Source organism: Dipodomys ordii, unplaced genomic scaffold, assembly GCF_000151885.1.
Source record: "Dipodomys ordii isolate 6190 unplaced genomic scaffold, Dord_2.0 Scaffold60, whole genome shotgun sequence".
Classification (NCBI taxonomy): domain Eukaryota; kingdom Metazoa; phylum Chordata; class Mammalia; order Rodentia; family Heteromyidae; genus Dipodomys; species Dipodomys ordii.
Genome location: NW_012267276.1, coordinates 8,928,346 through 8,943,176, shown reverse-complemented (window position 1 = coordinate 8,943,176; position 14,831 = coordinate 8,928,346). Strand labels below are relative to the sequence as shown.

General features: G+C 36.1%; 1 protein-coding gene across 4 annotated transcripts in view; it reads left to right on the top strand.

Annotated features, from left to right (window-relative positions):
* Kiaa1109 (KIAA1109 ortholog) overlaps window positions 1-14,831 on the top strand; it is a 150,657-nt gene that overhangs the window by 68,085 nt on the left and 67,741 nt on the right. For all 4 annotated transcript variants that reach the window (XM_013022153.1, XM_013022156.1, XM_013022155.1 and 1 more), the window contains exons 33-41: window positions 1,292-1,443; window positions 2,025-2,175; window positions 2,343-2,495; window positions 3,146-3,386; window positions 5,049-5,191; window positions 8,386-8,605; window positions 9,052-9,210; window positions 10,627-10,802; window positions 13,487-13,662. In XM_013022153.1, the coding sequence (XP_012877607.1) occupies window positions 1,292-1,443; window positions 2,025-2,175; window positions 2,343-2,495; window positions 3,146-3,386; window positions 5,049-5,191; window positions 8,386-8,605; window positions 9,052-9,210; window positions 10,627-10,802; window positions 13,487-13,662 (1,571 nt within the window). The remainder of the gene's footprint in view (window positions 1-1,291; window positions 1,444-2,024; window positions 2,176-2,342; window positions 2,496-3,145; window positions 3,387-5,048; window positions 5,192-8,385; window positions 8,606-9,051; window positions 9,211-10,626; window positions 10,803-13,486; window positions 13,663-14,831) is intronic.

Here is a 14,831-nt window from a genome sequence, read left to right as displayed (position 1 = left end):
GCTTTTTTCTTTTTGCTTATGTGGTGCTGAGGAATCGAACCCAGGGCCTTATGCATGCAAGGCAAGCGCTCTACCACTGAGCTACCTTCCCAGCCCCTATATACCACATTTTCTTGATCCATTCATCTACTGAGGGGCATCTGGGTTGGTTCCATATCTTAGCTATCATAAATAATGCTGCAATAAACATAGTTGTGCTGGTAGCTTTAGTATGGTCTTGTTTGTGAGCGTTTGGGTAAATGCCGAATAGTGGGATTGCTGGGTCATAGGGGAGCTCTATGTGTAGTCTTTTGAGGAACCTCCATCCTACTTTCCAAAGTGGTTGAACAAGTTTACACTCCCACCAACAATGCAGTAGGGTTCCCTTCTGTCCACATCCCCTCCAGCATCTGTTGTTCTTAGAGTTCTTGATTATAACCATTCTAGCTAGGGTGAGGTGGTATCTCAATGTTTTTGATTTGCATTTCTTTTATGCCTAGTGAGGTTGAGCATTTCTGCATGTTTACACTCCTATTTCTTAACTTCAACTTTTATACTTACCTATGATATAGTAAGATTCAAAGCTGTTTTGTGGGTATGCTTCATTCTCTGGATTTCTCATAAAAAATGAAGATCTTTCCCTATCTCAACCAGTAAAACCTGAAAGTGAACAGAGACTATCTGGTCAGAGACTTTGTTTCTTAATAATCTCCTTATTACCTTCCTTTTCAGAAAGTGAATTACACATTTGAAAAGTATTATTCCTATCATTCATTATAGTAGCACTTAGATTAACTTTTTAATTATAAAATATTCATTACTTAAGCATGTAGTAGTATTGTTATGACATTTAATGGGAAGTTTAAAATACTCTGTTTAGATGGAAATCACATTTGTAGTAGGACTTCAGTTCTGTCACCTGTTCTGCATGGCAAGTTATGAGACATCACAGACCTCTTTCTCTTACTTCCTTCATCTGTAAAAAGTAGCAGTCAGCTTCCAAAGTGTGACTGAAGTGATAACTTGAAGCTCTTTAGTTTTACAGTTTTTGATTGTGTTTTGTAATGCGCACTTATCCTTGGTAGTTAGACTATACTCCTTGGAGATATGAGGGATCCACAGATACTTCAGAGATTCAGCCAAGTTAGATTCAATTAATTTAGATTAACCAAGTTGACAACAGTTTTATGTGAAATGGTTATCTGTAAAACCTGATTAATAAAGGTTTTATTTTTCTTAAATCACTAGTACATACCTCTGTAGTTTTAAGCAAGCTATACATTAATAAGTTTCTGGCATTTATTTTATACAGGATGAAGGAGTTGAATCTGATGATTTGAAAAAAGACCTACCGCTAATGCCTCCACCTCCAGATTCATGTAGCATGAAGTTGACCATTAAGGAAATTTGGTTTAGTTTTGCAGCTCCCACCAATGTCAGATCTCCCACGCATGCATTTTCTAGGTAAAAAGTTTTAAAAGTGTAGTACTGTTCATTGTTATTTCTTCTTTATTTCAAATAGCATACAGTTCTTCATTTTTCAAATAGTCTTTCTGATGTATCTAATTCTTAATTTTTTCCTACCTGTCCCACTTCATACTTTATGTAGACATTATTTCTTGTTTTATTTAACTCATTTTTTTCTGTTAGTACTTTAGTTTAACTTATGCCTTTGTCACTGCCTCAGCTGTCTCAACTGATCAACTTCCTATCTCTTTTGTTTACTCTTTTTAACTATGATAATTTTTCTCCTTTCCTGAAAGCCATTTTTGGTATTCTATACTTTTTCTTAATTCATGAATAATAAAAGGAAAAGAAAGTAATCTTACCTGAATAAAACAGCCAATAGGGCCAGTCATGGTGACACAGCCTGCATTCATAGTACTTGGGAGCCTGAAGCAAGAAGATGGCAAGTTTGAGACCAGCCTAAGCTACATAGGGAGACCTTGTCTCAAAAGAGTAACAGCAACAAGCCAGTGAGAACCATAGATGTGGGAGACTGGTTGAATTGCAAACATTGATTTGTCTTACAATTTCTTTTAAAGGCAGCTGAACCTGTTAAGCACTGCAACTCCAGCTGTTGGAGCTTGGCTTGTTCCCATCGACCAGCTCAAGTCGTCCTTAAACAAGCTAGAAACTGAGGGAACGTTGAGAATTTGTGCTGTCATGGGATGCATAATGACAGAAGCATTAGAGGTATATCTTTCAATTGTATAAGAAATCACACATACTTTTATTATTGAAAGCGTTTCCTTGTTGGTAATAATTATTGGAGAATATCAAACCAGCAAGTTCTTAATTACTAGCCATGTAGGATCATTTATATATGTCATTCTCAATCTGTTGTTGTTGTTTGGTTTCAGAACAAAAGTGTACATTTCCCCCTCAGAAGTAAATACAATAGACTTACAAAAGTTGCCCGCTTTCTCCAAGAAAATCCTTCCTGTTTACTTTGTAATATACTGCACCACTACTTGCACCAGGCAAATTACTCCATCATTGAGGATGCTACAATGGTAAGTTACTAAAGCTGTAGAAGGCAACTGTGCCTGTTGCGTCTCCAGTGGCTCATACTTGTAATTCTAGCTACTTAAAAGGCTGAGATCTGAGGATTGTAGCTTGAACCCAGTCTGAGTAGAAAAGTCCATGAGAGTCTTGTCTCCAATTAACTACCAAAAAAGCCAGAAATAGAGCTATGTTAGAGAGCTAGTCTTGGGCAGAAAATCTCAGAGCCAGTGCCCAGGCACTGAGTTCAAACTCCAGGACTGTCCTGTTGCAGGAACACTGACCTCAGGTTCTAGATGTGTGGGGAGAGTCCAAAGGATAAATGTGATGAGAAATGTAGGCCAGTAGAGAACAGTGATTTAGGAGTTGCCAGAGTAACAATGTTCTTTGAAGCTGTGGATACAGATGAGATTTCTCAGTGTGGTAAGTTGAGTGAAAAACTGGTAAAGGATGAATCCCTTTCTTCGAAGGAAGAAAGGAAGATTGGCTAGAGGAACAAGGAGTTCCCAGGAGCAAACTGTGAGCAAACTATGTGATCTCTAAGTTTCACTTTCTTTATCTCTACAAGGAGAGTTAGGGATTTAAGTGAATAAATGTATACAAACCTCTCAGAGGAGACTGATTCCCTTAATTTACTTACAACTTCCCATTGGTGTTACAGAGTGATGGGCTTCCTGCTCTGGTAACTTTAAAGAAAGGCCTGGTTGCACTGGCCCGACAGTGGATGAAATTCATTGTGGTGACACCAGCCTTTAAAGGAGTCAGCTTGCACAGACCAGCTCAGCCTCTGAAACCTCCAGCAGCTGTGGACCATGAACGTGAAGATGGCCTTGGTCTAGACAATGGGGGTGGGCTTCAGAGTGATACCAGTGCTGATGGGGCAGAGTTTGAATTTGATGCAGGTAATTTTAGCATAAGGTTCTCAAAAGTATGCGTGCTTCAGTATTATTTAGTACTATTTATGCTTTGCTCAGATAACATCTGTCTTCCATTAATAAGGCTGTATATTAATAATCTATCTTGTTAAATGACAACAAAAAATTACTAATACAAGAAAATCCTTCAGCTAGAGATTATATTTGATAAGATGGTAATTGTGTTAACTTTAATAGTTTGTGTCCCAAACTTGAAAGTGTCATTGCTCAATTATCCAGATACAGTTTTTGTTAATCCAAATAAATGGTAACCCAAATATATTGGCATCTTTATGTAGATTTCATGAGTTTGATTTTATGATATACAATAGACTTCTCATTTTAGTTGTTTTCATTTTATTAGGTATTTCAAAATATAAAAAAGATCAAGATATTAACACAAGTTAGAAAGCCATCACCAATACCAGAACCATTCAGAGTGTACAGCAGTCATTCCTTCCCTGCTCAATATAGTAGTGTGATGGAGAGAAAACTGGATGCCATGGGCTTGGTTAATAAATATTATCTCTTTCCAAAATCTCTCACTATCCATACTGTCAAAAGACATCTTTATGTAACACAATTTTTGTTGTTGTTGTTGGTCTTGGGGCTTGAACTCTGGGCTTGGGTGCTGTTCCTGAGCTCTTCAGCTCAAGGCTAGTGCTCAACTACTTGAGCCACAGCACCACTTCTGGTTTTCTATTGGTTTATTGGAGATAAGAGTCTCACAGACTTTCTTGCCCGGGCTGGCTTTGAACCACAGTGCTCAGATCTCAGCCTCCTGAATAGCTAGGATTACAGGTGTGAGCCGGTGCCTGGATAACAGAAATGTTTTGAATGAAACCCTTCCATCTCCTTTTAAAAATAGTATTTGTTTATGTATTTGTTATTAAATAAGCCTTTATTTTATTACCTAGTATTTGAGTAAATTTGGGGTTCTGTTCTGAGTCTGTAGTTTTGTTATTAAGATGGTTTTGCCTGAACAAAGTATATATGTATGCTTGAAATGTACATATTGACTTTCAAACATACATATTAAGTTTAGTTCTTTGCAAAGTTAATTTTTATTATGGATGTATGGCAAGAAAAGTTTTGTCTTAAAATACTGTGAAAAAATACTGTCAGTACTATGGGAAATAATAGTAGTCCTAAATTAGAGCTTTCAAAATGTTGATATACTTTATCCAGCTCAGTTTTTTTTTATAACTTCAAAAAATATATTTTAAGGATTAGGCTAGATTTTGTTCTTTTCTAAAATTTCAAGTATATGTGAATGTTGAAAGAACAGTACAGCAAATATCCCCTTGATCCCCATATATGACTGTGTTAGTCTTCAGCATTGTGAACATTCTTGCATGCAAGGCAAGCGCTCTACCACTGAGCCCCCTTCCCAGCCCTTGTGAACATTCTTGAAATTGATTTAATTTTTGCATTATCTGTGAAAATTTTAATAGAAACTGTTCCTTTATGGGGACAGAGTAAGAGGTTAAGACTGGGAAATAAAAGGAAAATAAAAGTAGATATTATAGTAACCTTTATAGTTTGTCACATTATGAAAATTGATTATATTATTCAACCCAGAATATTAGGGCTAAGTTTCAAGAGAACTTGTGATAATACATGTCACTTTTTTCTTTTGAACACTTTCAGCCACTGTCAGTGAACACACAATGTTACTGGAAGGAATAGCCAACCGGCCGCCACCTGGTAGTTCTGGGCCAGTTACTGGAGCCGAAATCATGAGGAAGCTTTCTAAAACGCATACCCACAGTGACTCTGCATTAAAGATAAAGGTATATTAAACTGCTGGTTTTACTTAAAGATAATTTTGACTTACAGTGAAGACCTAAAATGTTGATGCTTCAGATATATGTTAGGTATCTACCATATGTACTCAAGTAGTTTCTTATGTTGAAATCAACTGGATAAGTGACTTGCAATGTTTGTATTTGTTTTTTAATTAAAAAATTATTGTAAAGATGATGCACAGAGGGATTACAGTTTCATAAGTCAGGTATTGAGTACATTTCCTTTTGAACAGTGTCACTCCCTCCCTCATTTTCTCACAGTTTTTTCCCTCCTAACCCTTTTCTCCCCCACGTTGTATAGTACATTTCCAACATAGTGTCTGAATTTGTTCACCTTTTCTATGCTTCCCCTTCTTCTCCCCAAATCAGATAAACTTATATACAAGACATATAAGAATATCCTCCTTTGTTCTCACTGTGTGACTGTTTAGAATGTAATGTCTATATTGCTTTAAAAACTATATTATCAGGAATTAGAATTGAACAATAAGTATTTTAACTATCAAGTCTTAGTTCTTTCTTTTTATTTTACTATTTTATACAATAAAATCCAATACTGAAATGTTCGTAAGCTAATAATTGTCTGTTTTAGTGAGAAGCCTTTTGGGCAGTGCATGATCAGGTTTGGTTTAGGTTAAAGAAGAACAACTACTTAAAGATAAAAAAAATTTTTTTAAGAAAACTATTGCATTAAATAAGAACTTTTGGAAACAAAAAGATATAATTAAGTGGATTCTGAATTTCTGTGGACTAGATTTTACTTCTGTTTTTAAGTACCTTTTCTGAAAAATAATTTCTTCACTGAAGCACACTCAATATTAAAAATAAATAAATAATTCACGATTCACTTTAAATTAGATATTAAAATTTTAATTGCATATTAAAAATGAATCATGACTTATTTATTTATTTTTAATTAAAAAATATTTTTGTTGGCCATGGGACTTGAACTCTGGCCTGGGCATTGTTCCTCAGCTCTTCAGCTCAAGGCTAGGGCTCTACCACTTGAGCCACAGCACCACTTCCAGCTTTTTCTGTCCGTGTGGTGCTGAGGAATTGAACCCAGGGCCTGATGCATGCAAGGCAAGCACTCTACCACTGAGCCACCTTCCCAGCCCTTTGTCATGTATGTTTATTTATTTCCATCTCTTAAAATTTCTAGTAACATTCTGTTTCTTATCGTAATAGAATATCTTTGGGCAGATATTTCAAGTAACATAAATCTAATTAATAAATAACACAAAAGGGAAAAAAAAAGTGGTCAGATCCCCTCTCCCCACTCCAGAAGAGAGTCATACTACCATTTGGTGCTTTGAACTGCTTTGTGTCAGTTTCGTTCTCTGTAGGGTAGAGATATTCACAGTAACTTCTGCTGGGGGACTGTTGAAAGAAGTAAACAGAATTAGGACATGAAAAAAATGCCTAGTGCATTCTGTCATTTAATACATTTTGTGGAGTTCTGTTTTTTTTTTTCTTTTCTAGATTCCTTTTCTGAGCACTGAAGACAGTAATCAATAGTTTTCATTTCTTTGAGAATTGTATTCAGAATCCAAGCTAGGTGTGGTAGTTAACATCTGTTATCACAGCTCCAGAGGATTGCAGTGTGAGGCTGGCCCAGGGCCTTCCCCTCCAAAAAATGTTAGCAAGACTCTTATCTTAATCCCATCTACAAAGGAGGTAGAGTTTGGAGGATTGTGGTCCAAACCTGGCTTGTGCAAGAATGTGTGTGACCCTAAATGAAAAATAGCTAAAGCAAAAAGGGTAAGAGTATGGCTTAAGGGCTAGTGTGAGGCTTAGAGCTCAAATGCTATTACTACCAAAATAATAATGGTGGTGATGATCTAACCGCAAATAAAATAAGTTTAGAATTTTGGCCATATTAAAGTTTAAGTTTTCTACATAGAAAAAGTTGTAACCCAAATAGATACAAGGGGGAATAACATTGTTATAATCACTGAGAAAGTCCAGAAACAAAAAATATTAAGCAGTTCACAGAAAAAAGTACATATATAAAAATGTATTCTTTTTAAAGGCATAATGCTGTTTGTAGCTCTGATCATATAAAATAACTATCTTCTTATAGTGTATTTATCTTTTTATAACATCTTTTATAGTATATTTTAAATGGATAGGCAATTATAACCTTAGATGTAACAGCAGATAGAGACTGCAAAATGCTATCTTCTTTATTTTTTATTAAAATTCCTAGAATTTTTTTGTTTTAGTGATCTCTAGAGAATCAGATTTTAGCAGGTTTTCAAAAATTAAGTTACTAGAAGGTCTAGTAGACTTATGGAGAGATTTAGGCATATAGGTTAAAAGAATCTGACTTTCCACTTACTTGGTTATATAAATCACTTTTGTGAGGTAGGAGTAATCTTGTTAGAGATTAAATCAAATTTTATGAAACTTCACAGTTAGTATATAGCCATTCTCACCATTCTTCTCCATTCTGTACAAACTTAGCTCTGTTTGCTCTCCACCAGGTTTTGTTCTCAACAGTCCCTGGTTTCCTTCCAGGTAGATGTTTATTCTCACCTTCACTAAAAAATTCAGGGAAGGCTGCTTAAGGCAGAAAAAACTTTTCTAGTTTCTATGAGGACATAGACTGTAGTTTGATAGTATGTTACAGGTTACTTTCAGTACATAAGGACTGTTTTTCAGTGTGCAAAGTTACCTGGCTGAGGGAAAATTTTATATAAAGGATATTGTGTCTGGGTATTAGTTTTCTGGTTCAGTAAATAACCAACAATTTGCTTTTTGTTTTTTTTTTTATCAGTTGGGCTGTTTTTTAAATATTCAGCCTATGACTTTCTGAAGTTCTGATATTCTATCTACTGCTCCTTAGGTTATTTACTAGTAGTTTATTTCCTACAGTCTGTTGACATCTGTTGTACCTGTATGTTTGCCAAAAACTCCTTTTCAGATTTAGGAGGGAAATAATTATATTGTTCAAATAAAGGATCATACGTCAATATAATACTGATAATAAAAGTAGGCCTTTGTATTGTACTGTAGAACTACAAAACATGCTTGCATACACTTGAGACACACCACAGTTTTAGTGGGTAGAATCGTTTCTGGTATCCATGTAAAGAGTAAGAGCGACAGTTCTGATAATTGTAAGTGGCTCAGCAATATGTAGAGAAGCATGAACCCATGAACTGTTCCTTCTATAGGGCATCCACCCCTATCACTCTCTGAGCTACACCAGTGGAGACACTGCTACAGATTCTCCAGTCCATGTTGGACGTTCTGGGATGCCAGTAAAGGAGAGTCCAAGGAAGGAGAGCCTGCTCAGCTACCTGACTGGAAGCTTCCCAAGCCTACACAACCTTCTGGAAGGAACTCCTCAGAGAAGTAGTGCAGCTGTAAAAAGTAGCTCCCTAACAAGGACAGGTACATCTCCCAGTTCTGATAACTATGAACTTAATCTTTATGGGGGAATTAAAAACAGACAGGATGAAAACATGTGTATGTTTTAGTGATGTAACTAATATTTTATATTGTATTTTATTTTTCAGAAAATATTATAGAAGACAGTCATTCTATTTATAACCTTTGGTATCTTTATTTTCATTTTGAAATTGTACTACTGGCCTGATGTTAACCTGGACATTTGTTGAGGTCTATGGTTAGATCAACTAACATAGAATCACTACGCTGTTATGATTTTTAAAAATTATCTATTAATGCATTAGTTTCCAAATACCAACATCAGGCTGTGAACATTTGTCCTCCACAAAAGAGGACATTTTAACTTAGCCTTTGAAAATAATTACATAAATCTCATTTTCTGTTCCTTAGTACATAAATAATTCTATACTCAGTAAACTTCTTTTCAGGAAATACAGTGGCCACTGATATGCTTTCTGAGCATCCTTTGCTATCTGAGCCATCATCTGTGAGTTTCTATAATTGGATGTCAAATGCTGTGGGTAATCGAGGAAGTGTGGTACAAGAATCTCCTGTTACAAAATCGGGCCACAATAGTCTTCCAACAGGTATTAAGTTATCTTACTTAGTTTAACCGCCTATGCAGCACATGTATTTATTCTAAAAAACTGTTTTGGAAGCTAATTCCAAAGAGTAAGGCATTTAATACTATTTTGGTTGAAATTGGCCTATTTATAAATGTCTCAGTTAGTACTGCTATTGAGAGGGTAGCAAGCAGTCATTCAAGTGTTCTTGTGGAAAGAGATGGGCTAAATATAATTTGGGGGGTTTGCAACTAATATTTAATATTGCTGATTTAGTTTTTACACACTAAAAAGGTGACAAATGACAATATGAAAAATCTAATTATAACACTATGTACTTACAGCATAGAAAGTATTTTTAGTTTACTAAAACTCTTGGGAGACATAATAACTGTTATTCCTATATTCCTTATAGTTACTTAACAAATCTTTAAGTCTAAAGAAGTACCAAGAGGAATAAAATAAAATTCTTTTTCTCAAGGAGAGGGAGACAAATAAGATCTATTTATTTTTGAAGAATATGTGACTGAAGAAATAAGACTGGCAGAAATTCATCAAAGAACTGGAGGCTATTTGCAGAAAAATAAGTGGACCTACTTTTCCCTTTCTATTTTTTAATTTTCCAAGTTTATGAAGTACATATTGTTTCTTATAATGTAAACTTTTCCTTTATACTAAAAAGAATATTGAAGTGCTCTTTGATTCTAATTACGCTAAACAGCTGAAATTAATTCTTGTCACAGTACTTGAATCACAAATGCTTTTCAGACAGAAAATATAAAAAATGGTTTCTGGGTAACTACTTACCCAGCCCTGTTGCTGGTGTGAGCCACCTTCAATCCAGAAATGCGTGCTGGTTTTGGTATGGCCCTTGGCTGAAGAAGATAGGAAGATGACACTTTCTGGTAGTAGTTTCATTACTGACAGACGGAACATAAATTTCAAGAGGACCAAAATGTAATGTTTCCCCTATTGTTCGTCCTTTACATGGGGATTTAAATAAAAACGGGAGTTCAAGCAAAAGAAGTAGTTCCAGCCTAGCTTTCTTCTGACCCAGAAAGCATGTGTATGATATGAGATGTGTATGGCCTTTACCCTGCTGCAACTGCCTTCTGTAGCTCTGTGACTGCCTACACTTTGCTTCATCAGTGTGATGCCAATGTGACAGAAAATGCTTTCACAGACCTTCCAACCACAAATTGTACCTTTTGCACTGACTGACTCTTGATATATGTAAAAGATGACTTGATGTTTTCTGGGAGTATAATTTCATTTTTCACTAGTAAGTTCTGCAAAATAACCTTGAAATACTAATTTTTCTTTTAACTTTAAATGGCTTGGCAGTGAATGGCACTACAATATAGGCTTCAGAAGTTTATTGTGTATGTTGTTCCTGTTTCTAGTAAGTTACATTTTATTCTTGAAAATGTACTCTGATAGGTGTTGCACCCAATCTGCCTACAATACCCTCAGCCTCTGATTTCAACACTGTCCTGTCGAGTGACCAGAACACTTTGGACGGGACACACTCTCAGCATAGCACGAGTCAGGATGATGTGGCAGGAGTAGAAGAGGCAAACCAAGGCTTTCCTGCTGTTCAGCTTGCTGATGCACAGGTAGGCTAGCCCAAGTACTACTCCTTCAGCAATACTTAGCACCTGGAGCCATCAGGTAACTGCAGGTGTTTACTCTGTATCTGCCTGCTAAGAGCCTTCATGTGCACAACAGGAATAGCCTCTTATGTTTATTGCAGCACTCTTCAACTCTTCACAATAACCAGTTAGTAGAAGTAGTCTCACTTTCCATCAATTAAATAAGACAGTGTGGTATATGTATGTATGTATGCATATATGTATATATGTATATATATATGATATACATCACATTGATATATATCATACATATATACATACATATGTATATAAACCATATGTGATATATATATATATTTTTTCAGCCATAAAATGAGTGGGATTCTATCATTTGTGACAATATGGTTGGATTCTATCATTTGTGACAGTATGGCTGGTACTAGAGATTATTATGTTAAGTAAACTAATATAGACACTGAAAAACAATACTTAAATGATTTCACTCATATGCAGAATACAGAAATCTTAATCACCTAAAAATTGAGAGCAGATGAAGTTACACGAGATGGGGGATAGTGGGAAGAGAGTATGGAGGACTGGGAAGGTAGCTCAGTGGTAGAGCGCTTGCCTTGCATGCATGAGGCCCTGGGTTCGATTCCTCAGCACCACATAAGGAAGAAAGAAAAAAAATCTGGAAGTGGTGCGGTGGCTCAAGTGGTAGAGCGCTAGCCTTGAGCTGAAGAGCTGAGGGACAGTGCCCAGGCCCAGAATTCAGGCCCCATGACCGGACCCAAAAAAAAAGAGAGGATGGAGAAAGACCGATTAGTACTAAATTATGCTTCGATAGAAGAAGGAAGTTTTGATGTTGTAGTGCACAATGGGAGGACAACAGTTAATGATAATGCACTGTATATAAAAAATAAAACTAAATGAATAGAGTTTGAATGTTTTCACCATAAAGAAATGACAGCTTTTGGGGAGGATAGATATATTTACCCTACCTTTTACATTTGTCTATATAAATATTAGAATACCACATGATACTCCATAAATCTGCTTTTTTACTTTTTGAACTTTTTTTGGTAGTACTAGGGTTTCAACGCAGGTCCTCATACTTGCTAGTCAGGAGCTATATCACTGGAGCCACTCTTATCAGCCCCTTTTTGTGTTTATTACTTTTGGATAAGGTCTTTCTTACTTTATGGCTGGGCAGGCCTGGACTGCTTTCCTCCTGTTTATGCTTTTCTATGTTGCTGAGATGATGAGTGCATGGGACTTTTATCTTGTAGCTAGGATGACAGATATATGCCACTGTACCCAGGCATTGGTCAAGATGGAGTCTCACAAGTATTTATTTTGGCCTGGGCTGGCCTCAAACTGGCCTCAGTTACTGCCTCTGAAGCAGTTAGAGTTACAGGCTTTAGCCAATTGTGCCTCGCTGATACGTATAATTTTTATGTATAAGTCAAAAAATGAAAAACTATGTAAAGTAACTTAGAAATATATAAAGGTTGGAGTGAATGAGAAGATTGCTGACTTCAGGCCCCTGGCAAGAATGACACATAGTATTAAGGATCTGTCTAGTTAAGGATTTAGGTCAATATTAAAGTTAGTAATAGGAGTAGAAAAGGAATGATCCTTTATAGATATACAAGAAAAGAATGGTGAAGAGTTGTAGTGTGTAGTCTAGGAAGTGGCTACAATGGAGTTTATGTCCAGGTTGTAGAGACAAGGATGCCCTATAACTTAGGAGCTAAAATGTTGGTCTTGTCATCTCATAGGTAGCAAAGTTATTGGAATGAAAAAGAAAAAGGAGAAAAGCAGTTCAAAACTAAAGTCCTAATATATATGGAGGGTTAGCCAGAGGGCATAAACAAACAAGGGAAACAAAATTAGGAAAGATATAAGATTTTTTAAACTTAGAAGAAATTTTCCATTAGGATGAAAGATCAAACCTAAGAAAGAGCCTGAAAGGAGTGTGCCATCTGAGTATGAAAGAGCCTCCTAATCGAGAATAAAAGGAGATTTCTCCCTAGACTTCTAGACTAGAGGAAAATTGTTGGAATTTATATTCTAGGCCTCTATTGCCACCAAAGGGACATGTCTTCCCAAGCACAAGATAGATAGGTAGATAGGTAGGTAGGTAGGTAGGTAGGCAGGCGGGCGGGCAGGTGGGTGGGCAGATGGACAGACAGACAGACACAGACAGACAGACCAGACAGATAAAGGGACCTAGGACAAGGGAAAGTGTGTACTTGGATCTTACTGTATAGATGATTCTTGTCCATTTGGATAAGTCATTTTAAGCTTAAGGAAAAGCTCACTAAGGAAGAATGGATAGTAGAAGAGTTAGGAGGAAAAGCACTGGGTAGCACTCAGGTTTGGGCTGGGGAACATGAAAGGGAAAGAATGAATAGTAACAATGATTGATCACAGTGCTTCAGACCTGAACACTTGGTCTGTTTGATGAACTTGAGTTACAGATAAACTATTTTTAGAAGCTCATATATCAAATTTTAAAAAAAAAAAGGATGTAAAGAGTATATCTATCTCTACCTCTATATGCCTTTTTAAAAGTAAGAGGTTGTATAAGTTAAACTTTCATACGCTTAGGCAGAATAAAGAAGTATGTTTCTTCACACTAATAGTAACTAGTAGTACTGTGGTCGGATAGAGTACATGGTCCTATGGATGTTAATGTCTTCCAGGTTGTTTTTAAGCCCCTCCTGAGTCATACAGGAATCCAGTCACAGGACTCGATGCCACTCTGCTATCGGATGTACTTCGGAGAACACCTTTCATTCTCAGGAACTTTGGACTGTCTCCGAGCAGACATTGTAGACTCAGACACGGCTAAAGAGAGAAAAGGAAAAAGAGCAAGAAGGTGTCAATTGCATTTTTATATTAAAATGTTAGCATGAATTGCAGTAACCTTTAAAAACTTTTCTGTCTTCTCATTCTAATGAGAAACCAATTGTAAATATCTTAATGAGTAGATAATTTGAATAAATTAGTATTGAATTTTCTTAAGAATATCTGGTTATTAATATGATGGAGAAGCGTACTTTTGAGTATGTGTGGGTGATGTGCATGCATGTGTGTGTGCATGTGCTTGCTTGCACAAGATTGCCAGTTCTGGGGCTTGAATTCAGGGCCTGTATGCTATCCCTGTGAGATTTTTGCTCGAGGCTAACACTCTACCACCTAAGTTCTAAATGTACTTCTGGCTTTTTGCATTTAATTGGAGTTAAGAATCTCACAGACTTTCCTGCCCTGGCTTGCTTCAAACTGCGATCCTCAAATCTCAGCTTCCTGAGATCTGATTTGAGCATATTTGTGTATCACGTTGGCACATGTACAAGTCTTTTGAAGTCTATTAATATTTATGCTCATTTATATACTTATCTTGCAGCAGGTAAATTTTTATGGTCTTAAATTATTTTTTTGTATTTGTACCTTAGCAAGTCCTGTTATTATTAGAAATAGGAAGTCATACTGTGAATATAGCCAGCAGATCAAATATGCAATAATACTGAATGTAGCTCACCTGCTATTCTGTAATTTCATGAATAATTCTTCAGTTTCTTCACTGTGTACACAAGAAATAATATACCTCAGCCTCCTGAGTAGCTAGGGTTATAGGCATGAGCTATCAGTGCCCAGCTGGGTGTGTGTGTTGATGTGAATAGGAATAGTGGACTATGGCAGCTTTTATGATGGCACTTTTGTAACAGTTTCATTCTATTTGTGCTTGGGCATGGAGGTAAAATAAAAGTACACATTTCTAGTATATAGCTAAGTAAATTATATTTTTCACCTGAAATCTTTTAAATGTTTATATAATTTAATAAAATTAGTTTTTTATAACATTCTGTAGAATTAAACAGGAAAAACTTGGCTTTCTAAAATTTTGTTTCAAGTCAGAATATCTGAGGATTTTCCAATAACATTGGGACAAAGCAATTAGATTGTCTCTTTTGTTTTGGTTTTGTGCTGCAACTGGAACTTGAATTCAGGTCCCTTAGCTTTTCTCTCGATACTGGCATTCTACCA